Below are 21244 nucleotides of genomic sequence, written 5' to 3'. Positions count from 1 at the left end.
GTTCGCCAACCTCCGCCTTTTCGTCCTAGGGGACAGCAATGCAGGGGTGGTTCCTTTCGCTATTACTCGTCCTTCAGTAAAGCGAGAGGAGCTGGCAGTCAAAGAGGGCAATGCAGGGGTACCAGAGGTGGACGACAGGGTACCCGTGGTGCCAGGGCCGCTCGGGCAGTTGCCTCTTTGCCCTCAGGTAACGCCGCAGCCGCAGCTGCTACCACTCAGTCATGAGGCCATGTCCCATGGTTCGCCGGTTGGGGGAAGGCTGGCGCAGCATCTTGTAGAGTGGCAAGCCATTACTTCAGATGCGTGGGTTCTGGAGATCATAACCCACGGCTACTGTCTTCCCTTTCGGCACAGGCCTCGCGACAATCCACCGGGGAACTTCTCTTTGCAGAGTCTGGATCCGCTCCTTGCGCAGGAAATTCAAGCCCTGCTGGAGAAGGCGTCATAGAACTGGTGCCTGTAGCGGAGAGGAACAAGGGATGGTATTCCCCTTATTTTTTGATTTCGAAGAAAGACGGGAGATTGAGACCCATCATGGACTTGCGCGGTTTGAACAAACTCCTCAGGAAGGACAAGTTCAAGATGGTTACTCTCTCTCAAGTCCTCCAGGCCCTTCAGCTTCAGGACTGGTTGGTGTCTCTCGACCTCAAGGATGCTTACTTCCATGTGCCGATCCATCCCAAGCACAAGAAGTACCTGAGGTTCGCGGTTGGCGACTCGCACTTTCAGTTTCGGGTCCTGCCGTTCGGATTGACCTCCGCCCCGAGGGTTTTCACCAAGCTCATGGTGGTGGTGGCAGCGCATCTCAGGCAGGGGGGGATTCACGTCTACCCCTACCTGGACGATTGGTTGATCAGGGGGAGCTTTCCCGAGCAAGTCCTGGATCATCTGTCCGTCACCTGCCACTCCCTTCACAGGCTGGGCTTCTCCCTCAATTTAAAGAAGTCCCATTTGACGCCAACACAGCAGCTCCAGTACATCGGAGCAGTGCTCAACACTTCCCTGGGGCACTGTTTTCCTCCCCAGGTGAGGGCTCTTCACATTCAGCAGATGGTGCACAAGTTTCAGCATGCCCAGACGCTTCCAGCGTTCGAGTTCTTGAGGTTGCTCGCCCTCATGGCATCCTGCATTCTTCTGGTGCCAGAGGCTCGCCTGCGGATGAGATCTTTGCAGTGGGCACTCAAGATGCAATGGTCGCAGTCCTCCGGCAGGATGTCGGACCCGGTTCAGGTGCCGCCCTCGGTCGCCCGGGACCTTCTGTGGTGGGCCGTCAAAGGCAACTTGATGAAGGGGGCTCCATTTTGGCTTCCCTGGCCGGAGGTGACGATCGTGACGTATGCATCCCTCACGGGATGGGGAGCTCATGCCAACGGGCTGACAGTCAGCGGTCGTTGGTCTCCGTCGGAGTCCAGGCTCCATATCAACCTGTTGGAGCTGAGGGCCGTCAGGCTAGCCCTAAAGGCTTTTCTGCCGACTGCGAGGAAAGAATGTCCTGATCCTGACGGACAACACAGTGGCCATGCACTACCTCAACAAAAAGGGGGGGGGGGGCAGGGTCACTTCCTCTGTGCAGGGAGGCGATGCAGCTCGAGTTCTAGGCCATCCAGCAGGAAGTTTCGATCTCTGAAGTTCATCTGGCCGGAGACGAAAACGTGACGGCGGACGCTCTGAGCAGGCAGAGCACGATCTCTCACGAGTGGGAGTTGGCTCAGGAGATTCTTCTGGAGATCTTCGCCCTTTGGGGGAGCCCTCAAGTGGATCTCTTCGCCTCCAGTGTCAACCGGAAGTGTGAAAGGTTTTGCTCGTGGGAATTTCCTCCAAAAGGAGCCTTAGGAGACGCGTTCGTGGTGAAGTGGTCATTCCCGCTGCTGTACGCGTTTCCTCCAGTCCCCGTCATCCCGCAAGTGCTGCGGAGGTTACGGAAGTTCGGTTCCCGGATGATCCTCATTGCTCCGGCGTGGGCTCGGAGGACGTGGTACCCGGACCTTCTCGACTTGTCCATCTGCCCTCCACGTCGTCTTCCCTACCGAGACGATCTGCTCTCACGGAAGGGGGGGGTCAGGTTCTCCATCCAGAGGTCAGATCCCTCAACCTTCACGCTTGGCTTCTGAAAGGTTGAGGTATAAGGATTGGGACCTCCCTGAAGACGCGATGGAGGTGTTGCTTTCGGCCCGAAGGCCAGCAACAAAGTCTCTGTACCGTTGCCGTTGGCGTAAATTCTGCGACTGGTGCAGAGTTCAGAATGTGGATCCTTTTGCATGTGACATCCCCATGGTTCTGTCCTTTTTACTTTCTTTGGCCCACAGGGGCTTGCAAGTGGGTACCATTAAAGGTTACCTGGCGGCGCTGTCCATCTTTAAGCGCTCGTCTGAAGAGTGTTCTTACTTTAAAATCCCTTTGATTTCACAGTTTCTGAAAGGGCTCACTAATGTGTTCCCTCCGTCACCTTTCCTGGTGCCCGGTTGGGATTTAAACCTTGTTCTTAAGTTTCTTATGGGTGCTCCGTTTGAGCCTTTACATTCTTGCCCTTTGAGGCTGTTAACTCTGAAAACTGTGTTTTTTAGTTTCGGTTACTTCCGCTCGCAGAGTGAGTGAGTTACAGGTACTTTCAGTTAAGCCACCCTTCACTGTATTTCACAAGGACAGGGTTGTCCTTAGAGTTCGTCCTTCTTTTCTTCCGAAGGTAGTGACGGAATTTCATTTGGCCCAGAAGGTTGTTCTTTCGGCATTCTATCCTCCTTCGCATCCTGGTAAGGAAGAGGAGAGGCTCCATAGGCTTGATCCTAGGAGAGCTTTAAGCTTTTATGTTTCACGCATGTCCCGGGTCAGAGTGGATGATCAACTCTTTATTGGTTACGCTGGAAAGCGTTTGGGGCAAGCTGTGACGAAACAGACTTTGTCTCGCTGGATTATTTTGGCCATCTTGGAGTGTTACCGCTTGGCGGGTAAGGACCCACCGGCTGGCTTGCGGGCCCATTCTACCAGGGGTATGGCTGCATCTACTGCCCTGCAGAGGGGTGTTCCTATTCGCAACATCTGTGATGCAGCCACCTGGGCTTCAGTACATACATTTGTACGTCACTATTCCCTCGATTCCCAAAGGACAGGATCTGGCCTTTGGCAAGGCGGTCCTTTGCTCTGCTATTTGATTGGCAATTCTAAATTTTGATTCTAAATTCTTTCCCTCATCCTTGCTCTGGTACTGCTTTGGGAGTCTGTCATAGATATGGAATACGTCGGAGGACCCAATCCCCTCGAAGAACAAGTTACTTTCTTACCTGGTGATGTTCTTTCGATGGGATGGTCCGACGACGTATTCCATATCGCTCTCTCCCTGCCTTCCCCGCTGCAGAATTTCTTTTGCGATTGCAGCTTACGTTCCGCAAGGCTTTGTGTCTGACTGGCAGTTGACTAATGTGACACGTTCTGGGGGAAAAAACTACAACTGAGGCTACGGGCGTCGTGCGTCCTACTTATCACATCGGATGACGTCGGACGTCGGAGGAGGTCCTCGACGACGGCGCATCGACGTCATCGACGCAGGACGCAGACAGCGAAAAAAGTTTCCGAAGCAGCACAGCTGTGGTGATTACATGTCATAGATATGGAATACGTCGTCGGACCATCCCATCGAAAGAACGTTACCAGGTAAGAAAGTAACTTGTTCTTTGGAATGTTGCATCGCTGACGGTTCCTAGTAGAACACATCTACAGCGAAAGTAGTATAAAAGATACTTTTGAAGCCTACGAGCTAGACACCTGGGTGCACTCGGAGAATTGGCAGAGAAATGAAATACTATTAATAAAACTCCAGCCACCGTGTGGTATAGCTTTTTCAGACCAAACTTGGCAGTGAGGCATGAGAAGGGAGCTGGGGGTTCGGAGCGATGGGCGCGGGATCGGGAGCCAATAAGTAGAGTTAGGTTTCAGTGTCCCTAGGTTGCAACATTGTGTCCTCTCTGATGTCCGTGGGGCACACCATTGTCCCGACCCTTTGTGAATGTTTCGGTCCTTGCCATCTCAAGCTATTTTGTATTTCTGACAGTGCCAATCAATGGCTAATTAATATTTTTCAATTGATCAGCACACTCATGTAATTTAGGGGCGGTATGGCAATGGCTGTGACATCACGAGGGATGTTAATGTAAGTGTGGCCAAATATTTTATCAACAAATTAGGATAATTCAATATATATTTGGATATAGAGGACTGACGTAGTCCCACCAATCAGTGCCTGTGACCTGCCTTAAAAATGTAACCAAATTGTTCTATGATAATTTGACAAGTTTTATATAAAAAGTGAAGCCGCTGTGGGCAGCTGTGACAGCTCACTTCATTCAGTTCATTTCCACAGGGCTGTCTGAACCCTACTTCCCAGCTGTTTGGGTCCAATACATTTAGTTAATTCTTGCACCCCTACATTGCCTTTTTTGGATTACTTTTTCTCTCTTGGATTAATGTTGACGAAGACCCCTTGGTACAGGAGTACCCCCAACAGCATTTATCACTTCATCAGAACAGAGAGCATGGGGAAATTCAGATGTTTTCAATGCACAGGGCAAAGCATTGGTATCAACCAAACATGAAACATTTTTGCCATTGAAATCACAATTAACATAAGGGGCAGAGGGATCAAGTGGTATAAGCGGGGCAACAGTCTTTCAGGCCTGCAGGCTGTCCTTTTGCGAGTTCAACATATCCAATAACGGGGGTGAAGGAAAAGTCTGGGAGAAAGACTAATTCGACTGGTTTTGCTGCGCAGACTGTTTAAAAGGATGATTCGGGCACTCAGATTCCCAATGTCCAAATTCATTACAATAATGACACTGATCGTTGTACGCATTCCCAGTTTGTCGTTCTTGAAAACCCCCTCTGCCCCAATGAGCAGGAGCTCCTCTTCCATTCCCCGCCCCCCTCACTTAGAAATAGCCATTTGCCAGGTACCCTCCCCTCCCCAGTATCTCCATCTTCAGCCCAATCTGAATGAGGGCTTGGCCTCGGGCGGGATTGTTGCTTCTTCATCTGCATATAGGTCACACCCAGAAGCTCCTGCAATCACTCTGGTGGGGAGTTAGGCCGTAGCTGTCAATTTCACCACTCTCAGGATCTTGGGTGGAAATATGTGTTCTATGTATCAGGGTCCAACAAATCTGAGGCAGTACAATGGTTTTTATTAAATTGTTATTGGACCCAATGGCCATCCCTCTCTCCTTGTTTTGAACCTCCCCAATAACCCAGCCATCCTTCAACCCCAGCTTGGTGACTAGTGGATGTTGACCACTACTGTCTAAAAGCTGGCTTCCCAATTGTTGTTCCTACTCTATCCAATTGTTTGTGTTCTACACCTCCATCCTTAGATGTTACTCTAACTCCAGTCCACACTACTCCTCCCTCTTCCACCCCACTACTACTCCCTCTTCCACACCTCTACTATTCCCTCTTCCAGACTTCTACCACTTCCTCCGCCCTACTGCTACAACTTCTTCCTCAACCCTACTATTACTCCCCATTCCCCACTACTACTCAAACACCCTCCATTCTGTACCATAAACGTCACACTCACTCCTTACACTATCTGTTCTACACACACTTGTCACACTCAGACAGTAGTACCACTTCCCCTCAATAACCAATAACTCAACTTTTCAAAAAGTCACCTCCACACTCTTCTACTCCGTCCTCCTCCCTGATGGTCTATTGGTCTTCCACCTCCTCTGACCTCGCACAAATAGCCCACACTTCCTGTGGTTCCACTTTATAGCACACCCAATCTGTGGATTAGCTCTATCCCTGGCCAATCTGGCTGTTTTACCCACCCGAGATAGTTTGAATGCAGAAAACATTCCAAAAAGGGAGCTAAACCCTGCCCACTTCTTCCACGCGTGGGAGGGGCCACATTAGAGTTTGTGTTTCCAGTGATGATTTCACAGCTAAAGGTCATGGTGGAGTAAGGCTGTAATTCCCCCTTAGTTGCCTGGCAATATAGGTGAACTGTCAATCTCATGGGTATGCTCGCCAGAGGTTGCTGGGTCGAACCGCACAGCTGTTCAAGCTGCCATGTAGGACTGTTTCTCTTCACTGCGAATCACACTCATCACAGCTCTCAAGTTCCGGTGGTGATAGTGGGCTTCTGTGCTGTATCTTCCCTCGGTTCCTGGGTTGGTTCTCTTGTTTACAAGGTTGCTGATGCCGTTTGCTGCTGTTTGGGCTTTTATGGTGTGGGTGTCATGACCAGTGTCCGAGGTGAACTAAATCTCCTTCTTCCCTATGTACCGGCCAGGATATTTAATACAGAAATCCTGTCCAACCAATATAGCAAAACGTGAGGAGAAGAATGCTCCCAGGTGCAGAGATAGAGCTGCAAGGGAAAAACAATAATCAATTCCAACTATATATCTAAGGTTTATTCATTGATCCTACCCCACAAATAGTTAGTTACCTGTGAGATGGGAAGTTGCTGACAGGTTGCGGAAAGGAAAAGGAATAGCAAGGAAGGAACTTAATCTTAGGCAGCACTAGGGCTCAGCTACAGGTAGGAGGGGTGTGGGTAGGGAGCTAACTCCGAGTACCCCGAGGGTGCAACCAGGGGTAAAGTCACAAAAGGCAAAAGGGCAAATCCATAGCATAAATCCAAAAAGAGAGTTCCAAGGCAGAGTCCAGAGTTCAAAAGCACAAGGGATCCAAGAGGAACGTCCAAGTGTTAGGGAGGAGAATTCTCTCTTTAGGCTGAATTTCCTAACCTAGCGAGTCCCCCAGCATCTTTGCTGGATTTCTGGAGTTTGTTTTTTCCACCTGCCAAGAGTGAGACTCTTTTTCTCCCACTCTTGGACATTATTTATGGTATTCCTTTGACTGGTAATGTGTTTTATGGGCTATGGGGTCCTTTACTCCATAGGGTCTCATGTGCTTTTCCTATGTGGTTACACAGCACCCTCCGTGCAGTAACCGTGGGGTGTCATAGTGACACCCCACCATAGACTCCATACCCTGGGACTGACTACTGTCTCCCAGGGCGTGTAAAGTCACCATTGGCTTTACTAGTCCCAAATTATTAACAGAAACCAGTACAAACCATCATATTGTGGATGTACTGGTTGGGGCAATTCGATTGCCCCGGGGTCTTTTAGTCGAGGGGGCATGTCTCCGTCCCCCCTGATCGAGTTTTGGCTGGTGGCAGTGGAAACTACTTTTTATATTCGACCGCAAATATTTCCCTATGCAATTTTCCCATTGTTCGAGGCTACCAACTTTAATTATTTGATTCTCATAGCCTCGAACATACCGCCGGTTTATTTAATTAATATTAATTCTCCAGTTGGTATTTTTTGCCAAGACTCGATTCTAAAATGGCATTTTTGTTCTCTTCTGTGACTCCAACCCAAGTCGAGCCCTTTGTTCCACTTTTTGGCGGGCTTCTCCACAGAAGCCTCCAAAAGTGGTGCCACTCTGTCTGGGTACCACAGGGGCGGTGGGAGGGGGTTTAGGCACCCTGAACTGAGTTACCTTGGTAACTCAAGTCGCACTCTTGTGTGATAGGCCCAAGTAGTGAGCCAGCCGGCTCACCACTTAGCATGTTTGAGTGAGAGCTAGGCTGAGTGAATGGGGGTTTTCTGCATAAAAGCAGGGCTTTGGGGACTGGAACTTCAGAAGTCGCCACAGGACCTGAGAATCTGACGCGGGAGAAGATGAGCCAACCTGCCACGACAACACCACCAGTGGAGTCCTGCAGAACCGACTCACCACTTCCCGACGACAGAGAAGGTCTCCCGGCTGGAGAGGCTTCTTCCCCTGACTGGTGGGCACAACCAGTTTACCTTTCTTTCTTCGCACCCCAGCATGGTTTGTGGTCGAACTGCCCGTGCCAAGCACCCCGGCAGCCGGATAGCCACTCACCACTGAACCGCGAACCAACGGACCGCTCCTTGTACCTGAGAAACTTCTCGGCTGGTTTCTTCCCTGGCAGTGCGACGGACTCCTGTCTTTCTCCACGACGAGATCCTCTCTTCCCCCGGACGAAGCACTGACTTGCATCCGCTGCCAGGAACAACTGCCTCTGCTAGAGCGTTCTCACCGTTTTAAGGTACCGTGTCCGCCAGACCTCCCTTTCGAAAGATTGCAACAAGGTAATAATAACTCCTTAACCTTCTGGACTGGGCTGGCCGCCTTGACCCTCTAACTGGTCCCTTTCTTTGGTCCAACTCCTTTTTGAACCATTACAAGACTTTTGTGCACTGCAACCGTGTGACCTTGGACACATTTCGTTTCGATCCTCTTAAAGCGGATCCGGCCTACTGACTCTGAATTCACAGTTTTACTTTGCCTTCCCCGCTTGTTCTGTTCTTGTAAAAGTGTTGGGATCTGTTTCAAGTTGTTCTCTGTTTTTCTCTCCCTTTTTAAAAACGAATTATTAGAGTGCCATCTACGTTAAGCGCTCACTGCTGTCTGAAAATAAGTGGGGCTTTACTTAAGACTTGTCTAATATTCTTTTAAGGGAGTGTATATCCTTTTAGTGACCGTGTTTTTGATTTGCTTACTATTAGTGCCTGTGTGTTTTTCTAGATGTGGTTTTAAATAAATAATTGTATCTCTTTTACACCAAGCCCTGGTCAGTGTTTACTTGTTCTATTGTGTGCTCTTGACCTATTGTGAATACTCTGTAAACTGCCTAACTCTTCTTGAGGGAAGTCTGACTGCTCAGCCAAAGCTACCAAGTGAATCTGTGTGGTACAGACTGCTACCAAGTGGGTTTACTGCCAAACACCTGTAGTCCTAAATCTTTTGCAGTGGGCCCAGAGGGAACTGCACAGGTTTCTGCCTAACACCAAGTCAACAAATCCAAGGGGTATCCAAAACATAATCTAATACAGCTAGTCCAGAAGTCCAACACAATCCAAAATATCCAGATCCATAAAATGCTACTCGCAGAACATCTGAGGAGTACAGAAGCTAAGAACAGCAGGAATTTTATACCCGAGCATTCTCAGTGCTTCTGTGTACATTTGATGGTGTGTCATATGACACAGCGCCCCCCCCCCCATGAACGATGGCAGGCCCATAGCATGTCTGGTATGGAAGCCACCCCTGGAGCCAACAGGGATGCTGAGCTGTCGATGTACCCAGATGCAGGAACACGACTCCACATGATGAGTAGATTGCAGTGCCTGACATTAGGGCACTGGTTTGGGGTTCCCTTGATGAGGTCTCTACTGGTGTTGATGTTTCTCTCTCCCGAAAGAAAGAGAAAGCCGGGCAAGCATCTTTTACTGGAGGCATGGTTTGAGTTTGTTGTGGTTTGCAAAAAGACATGCTCACACAGGAGGGGGGGTAGAACTTGGGACCCTCTCAACTGCCGCCTTCCCCCTCGTGGCTAGGACAGGCACTGGATTACCCCCTAGTAGGCCTTCCACCCTTAGCTGATAGGGGTTCCTCTACTCCCTTCTTAACAAGGCCAGGGCACTGGCCTTGTCACACCACACACTGTGACTGTCTGGAGGTTCATTTTCAATAAAGCTTTGTTTTCTTGGCCACATCGTACTGTGCATCATCTGAAGGTCCCTCCTATAAAACGAAATTCCCAGGGGCTACAACATCCAGGACTCTGCCTGCAAGTGTGGAAGCCATCTGAGGCACTGTGACTGGCTCCCAAAGCAACATGTGACACACTCCCTTAGTCAGTCTCCCATGGGTGTCCAGTCTTGGCGTAGGGTCAAAAGCATCGAAGGGCAGCTACCACTTTGGCCCTGTTAGGGCCATAAAGGGCAGAGGGCCAGAACCCTCTGCTCAAAAATGGCCTTCCTTATGCTCACTCTTTACCTGACTTCAGCTTCCACTCATAGAGATCCTTCCACCCATTGACTATTCATTCATCACAGATTTTCTGTTGCTTCACAGGACCAAGGATAATTTCTGTTTTGGGTCTGTTAATTGCCTTTGAGTTACCTATAGCCCCATTGTAGCCCAACTCAAAATCACACCTGCTTCTTCTCAGCCAGCCATCCACCCCTTCCCTTTACGCTCACTCACCTGCCCTTCCTCTCCCTTTGGATGCACCCTTTCTTCATTTCCTTCACTTGCCTATTCTACTCTCCATCTTGTATCTTGATTTCGCTGCATTCCTCCTTTTAGTCACTCTTCTCATTCCCTTCTCTCATCGCCTTCAGCCTCAACCTGGTGTAAATTCTACATCAGTCTCTGGCCTCCCAATTTTCCTCCTTCCCCTTTGCAATCGCACCTTTCAAATAAGATGCTTGCATGCTCTGAGGATCTCCAACCTCATCTATCCCCCTCGCCTACCACAAAACACCTTTTCCTCTCCTTCATCTCCCATCACTCTTTCACTTGACCTCTGCAATGCAAAATCCCTCTGCAACACATCTTCCTACGTCACTGACCACTACGACTCTTATCACCCTCACCTTTCACTTCTTGCTGTTACAGAAACGCAGATCTCCCCTCATGGCTCTGCTATACAAGCCGCTCTCCACATTGACTCTGCTACCTTCTCCCACCCTCCCAAATCTGTTGGGAAGGGCGGCAGTGTTGGGTTCTTTATCCATAAGGTCCTCAATACTGCTCCTGTACCCCCCTATCACATCCTTTTGAATATATCACTATTCAACTCCTCCCTCCTACCCCTCTCACTGTACTGGCTCTCTATCGACCCTCCTGGTTCTCCCAACTCCTTCTTCCCCAAACTGACCCTCCTCCTTGAGTCACTTCCTACCGACATCCCATTTACCAACGCGCGGGGACTTGAACCTTCCCAAGCCCTCTGCAGCCACCTGCCCAGTCTTGTGGGCACTCTCTTGACCTTGCCATTCTCTCTAATTCACTCTCTTTATCTGACCTATCCTTTTGACACCCTCAACCTCTGATCACACCATTGTTCACTTTAACATCTCGGTCCCTCCACCTTCAAGTCCTCATCTCCCCACTGCAATGACTAAGAGGAAATTAACGCAGGACTCTCCTGCCTCTTATTTTGATGATATGAGGATCTCTCTCCTGTCTCTTCCCATGTTCATGCCTCTTCCATTGACCTTGCATTCTTTGACTTTTACTATGCACTTATGACTCCATTTAACCAACACTATCCTGTTAGTACGTTCACACATTCCCATGCCTGTCCTCAGCCTTGGGTCACCTCTGAAATGCCAACCCTCAAAACAAACATGCGTCGTGACCTACGATGCTGGCGTAAGTTACGGAACCTTTCCTTACTGCCAGCCTACAAAAATTCCATTGCTGCACTAACCTTTGCACTGGATTCTATTCTGTCCAATCCTCCTACTTCACAGATCTAATCTCCCCATTGCAATCACAATCTTGGGGTCCTCTTTGGTAGCAACCTATGACTGCAACAATTCATCACTACCATTGGCTCTGCAGCTCATATTAACCACCTCAACATTCGGAAAATGTGTCCTATTTCTTACTAACCACTCTACAACAGTCGAATCTCCACTCTTGTGCTCAGCAAACTGGACTACTGCTCAAGCATACTCCTTAGCCTTCCTCTCTACTCCTTCCTCCCTCTAGACAATGTCCTCATCTTTGCTACCCACACTCTCTGCAACCTAGCCAGATCCACCCCCACTTCTGGCTATAGAAAATATGCTGGTTGGCTCTTGTAAGGAACTCATGGTGCCAACAGTAAAGACAGACACAAGTGATCACAGTTCAAGGGTGTTTATTCAACAATGCAGGGTGGGAAAACACCTAATCTAAACATAAATCTAAGATGGGAGCAAGTGTTGACCATCAAATGAAAAATTAGCCCGTCCTTGTGGCGTTGTTTCAAAATAAAAGGGTGTATACTTAGAACAAACCTATTGCCAATACCTTACAACTAATTACACAAAGAGCGTGGGATAAGGGTTCAATAAAGAAAGAAGTGTTAAAAAATAATAAGTCAGGATGTCATCTCCCTTCCCAGCATTTTCAGCACGGTACAAGGTGGGACCTTGGAGCATAGCACACATTCGAGCTTTCTCAGCACGAGCCAACAGGTCTGTTCCAGCTATAAGGTTCTTCGATGGATTATTCTCTTTTCAATAAAAAGTTTCTTGCCTCAGAGGGACTGATGTATTTAACAACAAACAAACAAAGAAAAAGTTGCTTTGCAAATGGTCTTTGGGTGGGGACGTTTCAACCTTGGATCTCCCTTGACCGGGGTCGGACCCACTTGACAAGGGGGACCATTTACTTCCCCTGGTCTTCTAATGCGTCTTACTTTCACGGGTATTAAAGTCTTTTTAAACAGTTCACCAGGCTTTGCCTCTGATTGTCGACTTCCCTCTGCCGGGTTCTCTCTCGCCAATTTCTACAGACAGTTCACTATGGGACTTTATACTTCGCCTGTCTCGTTATCATCCCTCCGCCGGGTTCACTCTTGCCATCTTTTAACAAACAGTTCATGTACTAGTTTTTACCATGCAGGATTCATTTCCCTTTCTTGCGCAATCCTATGTTCTTTCACAATCATCTGTCGGTCAAAGACTTTCGACGCTACAGAGGATTTTACAAGACCCCTGTACCACCACTTTGACCTTTCTTCGCCTCTTCCCAAGGCCTTCTGGTTGTTGTAGTCTTTTATCAGGTAATCACCCAGAGTTTCCTGCGTGAGCACCAATGTGGTGCCGGTCGCCTCTGTTACGGCGTTTCTCGTTCTTTTCTCAGCAATTCATTTCAAAGTTCGAATCAGCTCTTGCTACTTTTTGTTCAACACATTTCGGTTTCTTATCGACTCTTCCCCTCGGCTCACCAGCTGTGATGAACCGCTTGGCTTTCTTCTCCTTCGAGTCAAGGTTGGTGCCACTGAGATAAGCGTCTCTTCCCGGCTTGGTTATCAGCAGAGGAGGGTCTTTTGTACCATAGACATCTACGGCAACACACGCTGGCCTTTGTTCGCGGTCTTATGTTTCCGATTGCAGGGGTTTCATGGGTCTGGATCGGAAAGGGCAAGTTCACATTGTAATTGGAAATGCTCATTTATAACGCGCTTAATACCCAGAGGTTTCTAAGCGCGGACCCGGGGATTGAACCTCTGTTGCTCTGCATCATCTTGTTTCCAAGGTGAGCGGGTTGCCGCTAAGATATCCTCCCGAGACATCTCTCCTTGTCACCCTCTCGGTATTCGCCGTCTTTGGCCCCCTCTTGAACTGCTGTGTTGAGTTAGCCCTCACATCGTGCAATCTGTCTTGCTTGTCCTGTGCTCTCGTGCTCCACCTTTTATCCCTGTGGGGAAAGGAAAGGGCCGTCAGGTGTGTGCGATTCTGGTCAATTGCCTGGCTTTGCCTGACTCTTGTATTAGGACATGTCAGGTAAGCAGCTCTGGTGTTAGTCAGTTGTCTTTCATGTTGTGTGAAAGTGTTCATATCGGAAAAAGGGAGGGGACAGTATTTTGGAGTATCCTAGGTGGTAGGATGGGGGAAAAGGTGTTGAAAGAAAGGGATACCACATCTCACCCATCGGTGTCTCACTCCCCAAGGACCCCCCATCCAGGTGATCCTCCCTCACTAGTCCACCCCCAGGAACTGGATCCAATAGGGATGGCCTTGTCCTGGCCACCTGGATGACAGATCACCAGGGACTAGCCAGGGAGACACCTTCAGGTTTCTCACACTCCATGTACAACCGTTCTGTTTTCAAGTTCCTTCTAGTCTACAAAGCTATCAATGGCCCTACTCCTCAGTACGTGTCTGATTGTATCTCAATTTACTCACTATCTTGTTCGCTCTGATGCTCCTCTGCACACAATCCCATTGTCCCATACCCTCCCCTCATTCCTCACTACGCTCCCAACTCCACTGGAGCCCACTGCCAATAACAATCAAAGCAGGCTCAACCGTGGATCTCTTCAAAGCTTTGCTTAAACGTCACTTACTTGTTAAAGCGGGAGCTCCCCCTGTTCTCTCCCCCAACTTCCCTGCCTGACCCCACCACTGCCTCCAGTGACACTTCATAATGTCATTTTGTACATTTAATTAGTATTCCTCTTTAGTTTGAAGCACACCCCTCACCCCCCTTAGGTTTTTAGTTTAAAGCACTTGCCCCCTTATGTTAATATTGCCTTTGTAAGTCCCCTGTTTTCTTATATACTTTGTTTTTGTCCATGGTATGTGTCCTCATTTTGTACACCCTCATAAACCGGCTCAGTACTTGCTCTCATCTTTATCCTTTTGTACAGGCACCCTATATTGGAATACTTACGCCATGTCTAAATGTTTTATTACAAGTAATTTCTGATCGAAATTGACCACTGTTGTTCTTTATATAAAAATAAAAACATTCACAATCTAGGTCCGGCCTCACTAATAGTGTATGCGGGGCGAACAAAGTGTAAATTGTCTTTGCATGTTCTAACACTGCATCAGCACCTTCACAGTTCTCCTGCTCTCTCTGCAGTAAAACTATACTGCAGCGGTCACTTGCAGTTATCTGAAAGGAGGATTTATGAAACACTAAACTTCTTTTGAAAATTCCTCCTTGTCTGCCCAACAACTCTAACGTGTACAGATAAAAAAAATGTTTTTAGTAATGGGTACACCAACTCGGTCCATTTTGATAAAATTATAAACCATTCCACAAACTGAGTTTCTTATTGTGGCCCGGAGTGCGAGTGTGTAATTATAAGGGAGAACAATGTGTATACTTCTCTTTTTTCAGTAGTATGCTGGTGTTATGTGGGTCTTTTACTGCGCGCAATGAGAGCCTGACCGTTGACTCATTTAGTGAGTGCCTTCGCCTGTCGCCTGTGTCCGGATTCTTGTTTGAGCTTGTCAGAACTATTTATTTCCTTAATGACTCAAACATTGTCTCTTCTTGTTTTCTGTGCACTCTTTTCTAACTGCCTTTCTCTTTTCTTTCACAGTCTGCAACAGTCTCAGATGGAGGTAAGCTGTGTTTCAACTTGCGATGTGTATATACTAGCAAACTATGAACATATTATGAAACCTTGACTGTGCCTTGAATGTTTGTTGTATGACGCTGATGAATGTCAGAAAGGGCGGGTAATAAGCACCTTTTCACAGTAAACCACAGGGATTTCAAATTGAGATTGGATAAGCAGGAGCTAAAAGCAACTTGTGGGTATCAAGAATTAACCAGTGACCAGGAGCTATCACTGGGGAACAAGGAGCTAGTACATAGCATTATGCCATTCTAATTTCCACATAAGATGCAAGCATATCACTTTGTCCATTATGTGACACATTATGCTTTAAATGTTGTATAGATCTGTCATAATGTTTATAGATTGTCCCGAACACAGTTAAATTCACATAGGTGTGTTTGTTCAGTATAGGAAGCCACAATTAGCTCCTGTTAGGTGTTGGTGCCAAGCTAACCAGGCTCTTCTAGGCTACAAGCAGGAGCTAAATGGCTCCCAGCTCCCCTCAATTTCAAGCTATGAAAACCATAAACTGACAAATTTGTACATCTGATGCATGTCATACGAAACCAATAACCTTGTTGAAAACATCATCGTAATTACTTGACCGTCTTCCTATGAAAGCCATCCTGTTGTGCAAATCATATTAGCTTGTGGCAGAAGATACACAGGCTGCCTTGGTTGCAGGGGCTGCAGCACAAAATCAGTATAATGTCCTTTCTCCGAAATCTTTTCTCCTATGTTCTCCTGCCCTTTGTATATAACCCATCATCCAGCTGTAAGGCTGGCATTTGTCTCCAAGCTACAGCACTCATAACTTGATCAATAACTTTTTCTTTCAGGTTTTACAAACGGCATACAAGTGTTAAAACCGCTCATAAACATATGACTTATCAATTATCAGTGCTCCGAAATTTAGTTCTTAATATCTTAAAAAAGCTATACAATATATCCCATTCTCTGGTAGTGTCTGAGGAGCCATCCCTTAATTGTATGAACATTGTGTTGTAAAAAGCGATGTCAAAAAGTAATCCCTTTCCAATAATGGAGCAGGACAAAACAAAATCGCATTGATAATATCTTGCACACCATATTTCCAAAGAGTGCAACTTCTTTCTTTCTTGGATATGATTATCAAGTTGCCTTGCATCTCCTTAAGGTAGGCTGGCCAGCTTAAATTTAAGATAAAATCGTTGTCTAGCTCCCATATATGCCCCTAAATCTCTGGAACTGCAAAGGAGCTGCTTTGCTAATATCATATTGGTTATTACTTTTACAGTGCTCTAGAAACATTTATGTTTTCTTTTCAGTATCTTTTTTTTTTGTGTAACCTCAGTTGATGTTGTTTCAGTGATACTTCTGTTCCAGTCCAATTTACTTAGCCTTGGTGCCTTGAGGGATGGAGTCCCCTGGTAATGGGTGTCAGGAAAGCCCTCCTTAATGCCCTGAGTGAAGCAAGGCAAGGCTGTTGGCACCCTGTGCTGTTGAATTCCACTCACGCTGTTGATAAGGCTTTTAGCACCCATGATGGTGGGACTAAAGGCCCAAAAACCTTGATTTGTTGAAGAAGTGGCTTTCCCTGGATCTGCATTGCTGGGTTGACTGGTTTAGGCTGTGGTACTGCACATCAGGAGTATGTGGCTTCACATGGAGCAAGAGAGGGCAGCGGGTGGGGCAAAGTGGCGGAGCCGCTTGCTCCCCACCCAGAGAAAGAATGCGTGCAGGAGCGGGGGGGAAGGAAGGAGATTAGTGCAGAGGTGCAGGGCATGGCCAGGACAGGGGCCTTCTGCTAGGCCCAACTAGCTAAAAGGAAGTCATGGTGGCAACAGTAAAGACAGACACAAGTGATCGCAGTTTAAGGGTGTTTATTGAACAATGAATGCAGGGTGGAAAAACACCTACGATAAACCTAAATCTAAGATGGGGAGCAAGCATTGACTATCAAATGAAAAATAAGGCAGTCCTAGTGGCGTTGTGTCAAAATAAAAGGGCCTATACTAAAAAAAAAACTATTGCCAATTCCTCACAACTGATTATAGAAAGAGTGTGGGATAGGATTTCAATAAAGAAAAGAAGTGTTCCAAATAATAAATCAGGATGTGATTGCCAGGTGTCTTGCTTACCCACATTTTCAGCACAGGACAAGATGAGACCTTGGAGCACAGCACACGCTCGAGCTTTCTCAGCACGAGCCGACAGTTCCATTCCAGCTATCAGGTTCTTCGATGGTAAAGTCTCTTTGCATTAAAAAGTCTCTTGCCGTCGAGGCCTGATGTATCCAACAAACAAACTCAAACAAAAGTTATTTTACACAGTTCACGTTGGGTGATGGCTTCACCCCTGTGTCTCCTGCTCTTTTGGGTGCCGACCCCTCACTTATATTATTTCACCAATCAATTGAACAGTTCCTTTCTAAATGAACTTTGGGTTATAACTTTTCACCCCTGGATCTCCCTCGACCGGGCTTGGATCCCAAATGACAAAGAGGACAGTTCACTTCTGCTTGACTTGAAATACTTCTTGTTTTCAAGAATCTTAATGTCCTTTTTAAACAGTTTTTCAGGGTTCACCCCTGTTAGTCGACCTCCGTCCGCGACGAGTTCACTCTGGCCACCTTTTCATACAACAGTTCACTGTGGAAATCCCTTGATGGGGTTCACTCCTCCTCAGCAGGCTGTTCTTAGGGACTTCATGCATTGCCCCTTTTGCGTTAGCATTCCCCTGCCAGGTTCATTCTCTGCCAATCTATAGGAAACAGTTCACTATGGGGTTCTAGACTCTGACCCTTCTTGTTAGCTTTTCACCCCTGGATCTCCCTCGGCCGGGCTCGGATCCTTAATGAAAAGGGGGCGCTTCCCTTCCACTTGTCTTGCAAAACTTCTTGCTTCACACATTTTAATGTCTTTTTAAACAGCACTTCAGGCTTGATTCCCAATTGTCAGCTTCCCTCTTCCAGGTTCACTCTCGCCCATTTTTACAACAAAGTATTCATGCACTCATTTCACCAAACGGGATTCATTTCCCTTTGCTTCCCAATCATCTGTAGGTCAAAGACTTTCGACAGTCCAGTGGATTTTGCAAGACACCTGTATGACCACTTTTACCTCTTTTCGCCTCTTCCCAAGGGCTTCTGGTTCCGGTAGTTTCCACCATCTGGTAATCGCCCTGAGTTTCCTGATCGAGCACCCACGTGGTACCGGACATCTCTGTTACTGGTTTTCCCCCCTCTTTCCTCAATCATATCTTTAAGTCTTTCAAAGATCAAATTAGCCTTTGTATACTTTTCATTCAACACATTTCAGATGCTTATCGATTCTCCCTCGACTCACCGGCTGTAATGAACTGCTTGCCTTTCTTTATTCTTTGAGTCAAGTTTGGTACCACCAAGACCAGCGTCCTTCCCCAGCTTGGTTATCAGTGGAAGAGGGTCTTGTGTACTGTAGGGTTCTGTTGCAACACACGCTGGCTATTGTTTGCAGCCTTATGTTTCCATCTGCGGAGGTTTCACAGGCCTTGATCAGAAAGGGCAAGGTTACTTCTCTCCTTGTCACCTTTTCAATATACTCCGTCTTTCGCATTCTCTTGAACTGCCGTGCTGAGTTAGCTCTTACGTCGTGCCTTGCTCGCTTTGTGCTCTGGTGCTCCACCTTTTATCCCTGTGGGGCAGGGAAAGGGCCATCAGGTGTGTTTGATTCGAGTTAATTGCCTGACACTGCCTGACCCTGGGGTTAGGACACGTCGGGTAAACAGTTTTAACATTAGTCTGTTTTTTTATCACAATGAAAAAGTGTTCTTATTGGGTAAAGAGTGGGTTAGAGTTTCTGAGTGTCCTACGGAGTAGGATGAGGAAAAGATGTTATGAGAAAGAAGGTGATTCAGCAACTTGGAAAGGTAGGATTTGTTGGGGTTATGAAAAGAACGGGAATTATGAGGATTGTTATCGTAAAATAAACAGGGAATTGTGGGAATGGTAGGGTTTGGTCAAAGAGACCTGGGAGATTGGAAAATAATAATTAAAGGGATGAAGGGAAGAGTGGCTGGGAGTATTTGGATAGGAACCAGGAAAATAGGGATTCTGGGAGTTACCCTTTTGAGTAAGAGAGATTCAATGGGTGGAAGGGATGATGACCGGGAATAGCTTTTAAAAGCTTCAGGGACTTCATTCCCCTCACCATCCTCCCCGTGATGGTACCACGTCTCACCTGGGGTATTCCCCAGAGCATAACCCTGGGTTCCCCTACCCAGGTGATCCTCCCCCAGGAACTGGATCCAACAACGATGGCTTTGTCCTGGCCACCTGAGTCAGGGATCCCCAGGAAAAACCTGGGAGAAACGCCTCATGTTTCGCACATAGCCCACAACAGGAATTCAGAGCTCCTTCCACCTAACAGTGCCCATCTTTCCCTCTGAATCATCATTCCTGATCGGCTGAGCCAAATAAAGTGAGGGTGCTAATTATGGTGTGTTGAATTAGTTTTGTGAAGTTTTTGCTCCGATTATGCATACAAATTCAAGTTTTTTTTTCCATCCGACCCCTTGGTACAGTCAAGAGTAAACTTGCCTTATTGATCATATTTTATTGCACATTAAGGCAGAATAAGGCTTCATAGGAGAGCAAGGCAATGGCAAACCATTAGCATTTTACATAAGCCATCTACCAACGTACTAGTAGGGTAAAGTGAATATGTTGCCTGTGCGCCACCCTCTATCAATTATTTAGGTGTGTGATTAATTGTTGTATCCTTGCTGCGGTCGCCTAACTAGTACCGATATTCACTTTGTCAGTCAGAGAGTCAAGTGTTTTTTTGTGTTTTTGTGAGAGTAGTTGGGTCTGTTGCTGCGCTAGTAAATAAGACAATATGTATGATCTATACAAACACAGTTCAGTAGTTTATTGGAGGTTTCATGTGGAACAATAGGTACTGTGAATCAGTACCCTTTGAGCCAACATAGACCTGGTTGTTGCGCATGCTTATGTTTCACCCTTTATCAGGGTTTATCAAGGCGTTGCATGGTACATATGATTGATGTGTACATTCTGGTCATTCTTTGTTATTGCGTTGTACATTTCTTACATCCGTTACATCAAATTACAGATTGTTCGTTTAGTACATATCATAGGACTTTCAACGTGCATTTATATCAGGTTGCAGGTTGTTGATTCAGTACATTTCATAACACTTTTAAAGTGCATTTCATCAAGTCATTTGTATTGGTTTAGTAAATCTCATGTATTCATTTCATACATTTATAGATTCATTAACACTGGTTTGGGTTACAATATCTTCTACAAGATTTGTGTGGGAAGAAAGCCATAGGAGGAAAGGAGAACAAATGCAGAGTTAAGGAGGTCAGAGATGGGTCTCTCTGCAGTCTAATTGCTGACCATTGATAGTATCTAGTGGCGTTGTTACATGCAGTGTTCTGGTGTGATAACTTATGGAGTGATTCATCATTATTAGTGATATACTATCCTTGAATTTTGTCCATAGTGGTTATGACTAGTGGTGACGTAGTTCTATGATTACCAGGTTGTTGCTGTACTCTTACACCCCATCTCCTTTCCTCCATACTGCATGGGCGTCCCTCGCTAGGGACTGGAGACGGAACCTTTTTCACCAGCAAAAAAAACCTTCTTCCCCTTTAAGTTTAGAGGCGCACAGGGGCGTGGCCCTGGGAGCATGCGCTCCTCTGACTCCACCCACTGGCGCCTCTCCTCAGTCCCCTATTCCGCGTTGACGGGAACAGGCCTATTTCACCAGCGCTTCTGGGTTTGGCTTCGGCCATGTAATACCATGCGCTCTTCCCCGGATACTTTCTTCTGTCTTTGTCTTCTTTTATCAATCAGGTACTCGGTCCTCTGGTGCTACGCTCCTCCCCAGCGCATGTCGACTTCAGCGGGCTTCAGCAGGTGTCCAGCCTACGAGGGGCTCTTCCCTACGTCCGATCCCCACGCTCTTTGCCTCCGTTGCCTTGGCCCCGCCCACGGGTGGGAGGGTTGTACCTCATGCAACGCACTTAAACCGCTTGCTCTGAAGAACTTCGAGAAGTCGCATCCAGAGTACTTGAAGGACTTTGCCAGACATAAGTCAAGGCCCAAGGGAGAGACGCTTTTTTCCAGTGCACCCCGCAAGGGTGCCTCCTTCCAAGGAAACACCTGAGTGGGAGGAACCTCGTAGGTTCTCACACCAGCATGGGTACCGAGGCTAGCTTAGCTACCGGGTGCCAGGCCGAGGAGTCTGTAGATCCTTCCGGATACAGTGCTGAGGGACCGCAAGGTTCTTTTACCGGGTGTACACCCAAGGAGCTATGCCAGATGCGGGCGCCCACTCGGCCAGATGTCCGAGGAGGACC

The 21244-nt window shown here is 47.3% G+C and overlaps 1 protein-coding gene across 7 annotated transcripts in view; it reads left to right on the top strand.

The window, feature by feature from the left end:
• RGS12 (regulator of G protein signaling 12) overlaps window positions 1–21244 on the top strand; it is a 1255576-nt gene that overhangs the window by 608410 nt on the left and 625922 nt on the right. For all 7 annotated transcript variants that reach the window (XM_069632045.1, XM_069632046.1, XM_069632044.1 and 4 more), the window contains one exon: window positions 14873–14894. In XM_069632045.1, coding sequence (XP_069488146.1) covers window positions 14873–14894 — 22 coding nt within the window. The remainder of the gene's footprint in view (window positions 1–14872; window positions 14895–21244) is intronic.

This window comes from Ambystoma mexicanum, chromosome 6q, assembly GCF_040938575.1.
Source record: "Ambystoma mexicanum isolate Mex_15411 chromosome 6q, UKY_AmexF1_1, whole genome shotgun sequence".
NCBI classification, from domain to species: Eukaryota; Metazoa; Chordata; class Amphibia; order Caudata; family Ambystomatidae; genus Ambystoma; species Ambystoma mexicanum.
Note: the sequence above shows the minus strand (reverse complement) of the source record. Positions and strands in the feature narration are given on the sequence as shown.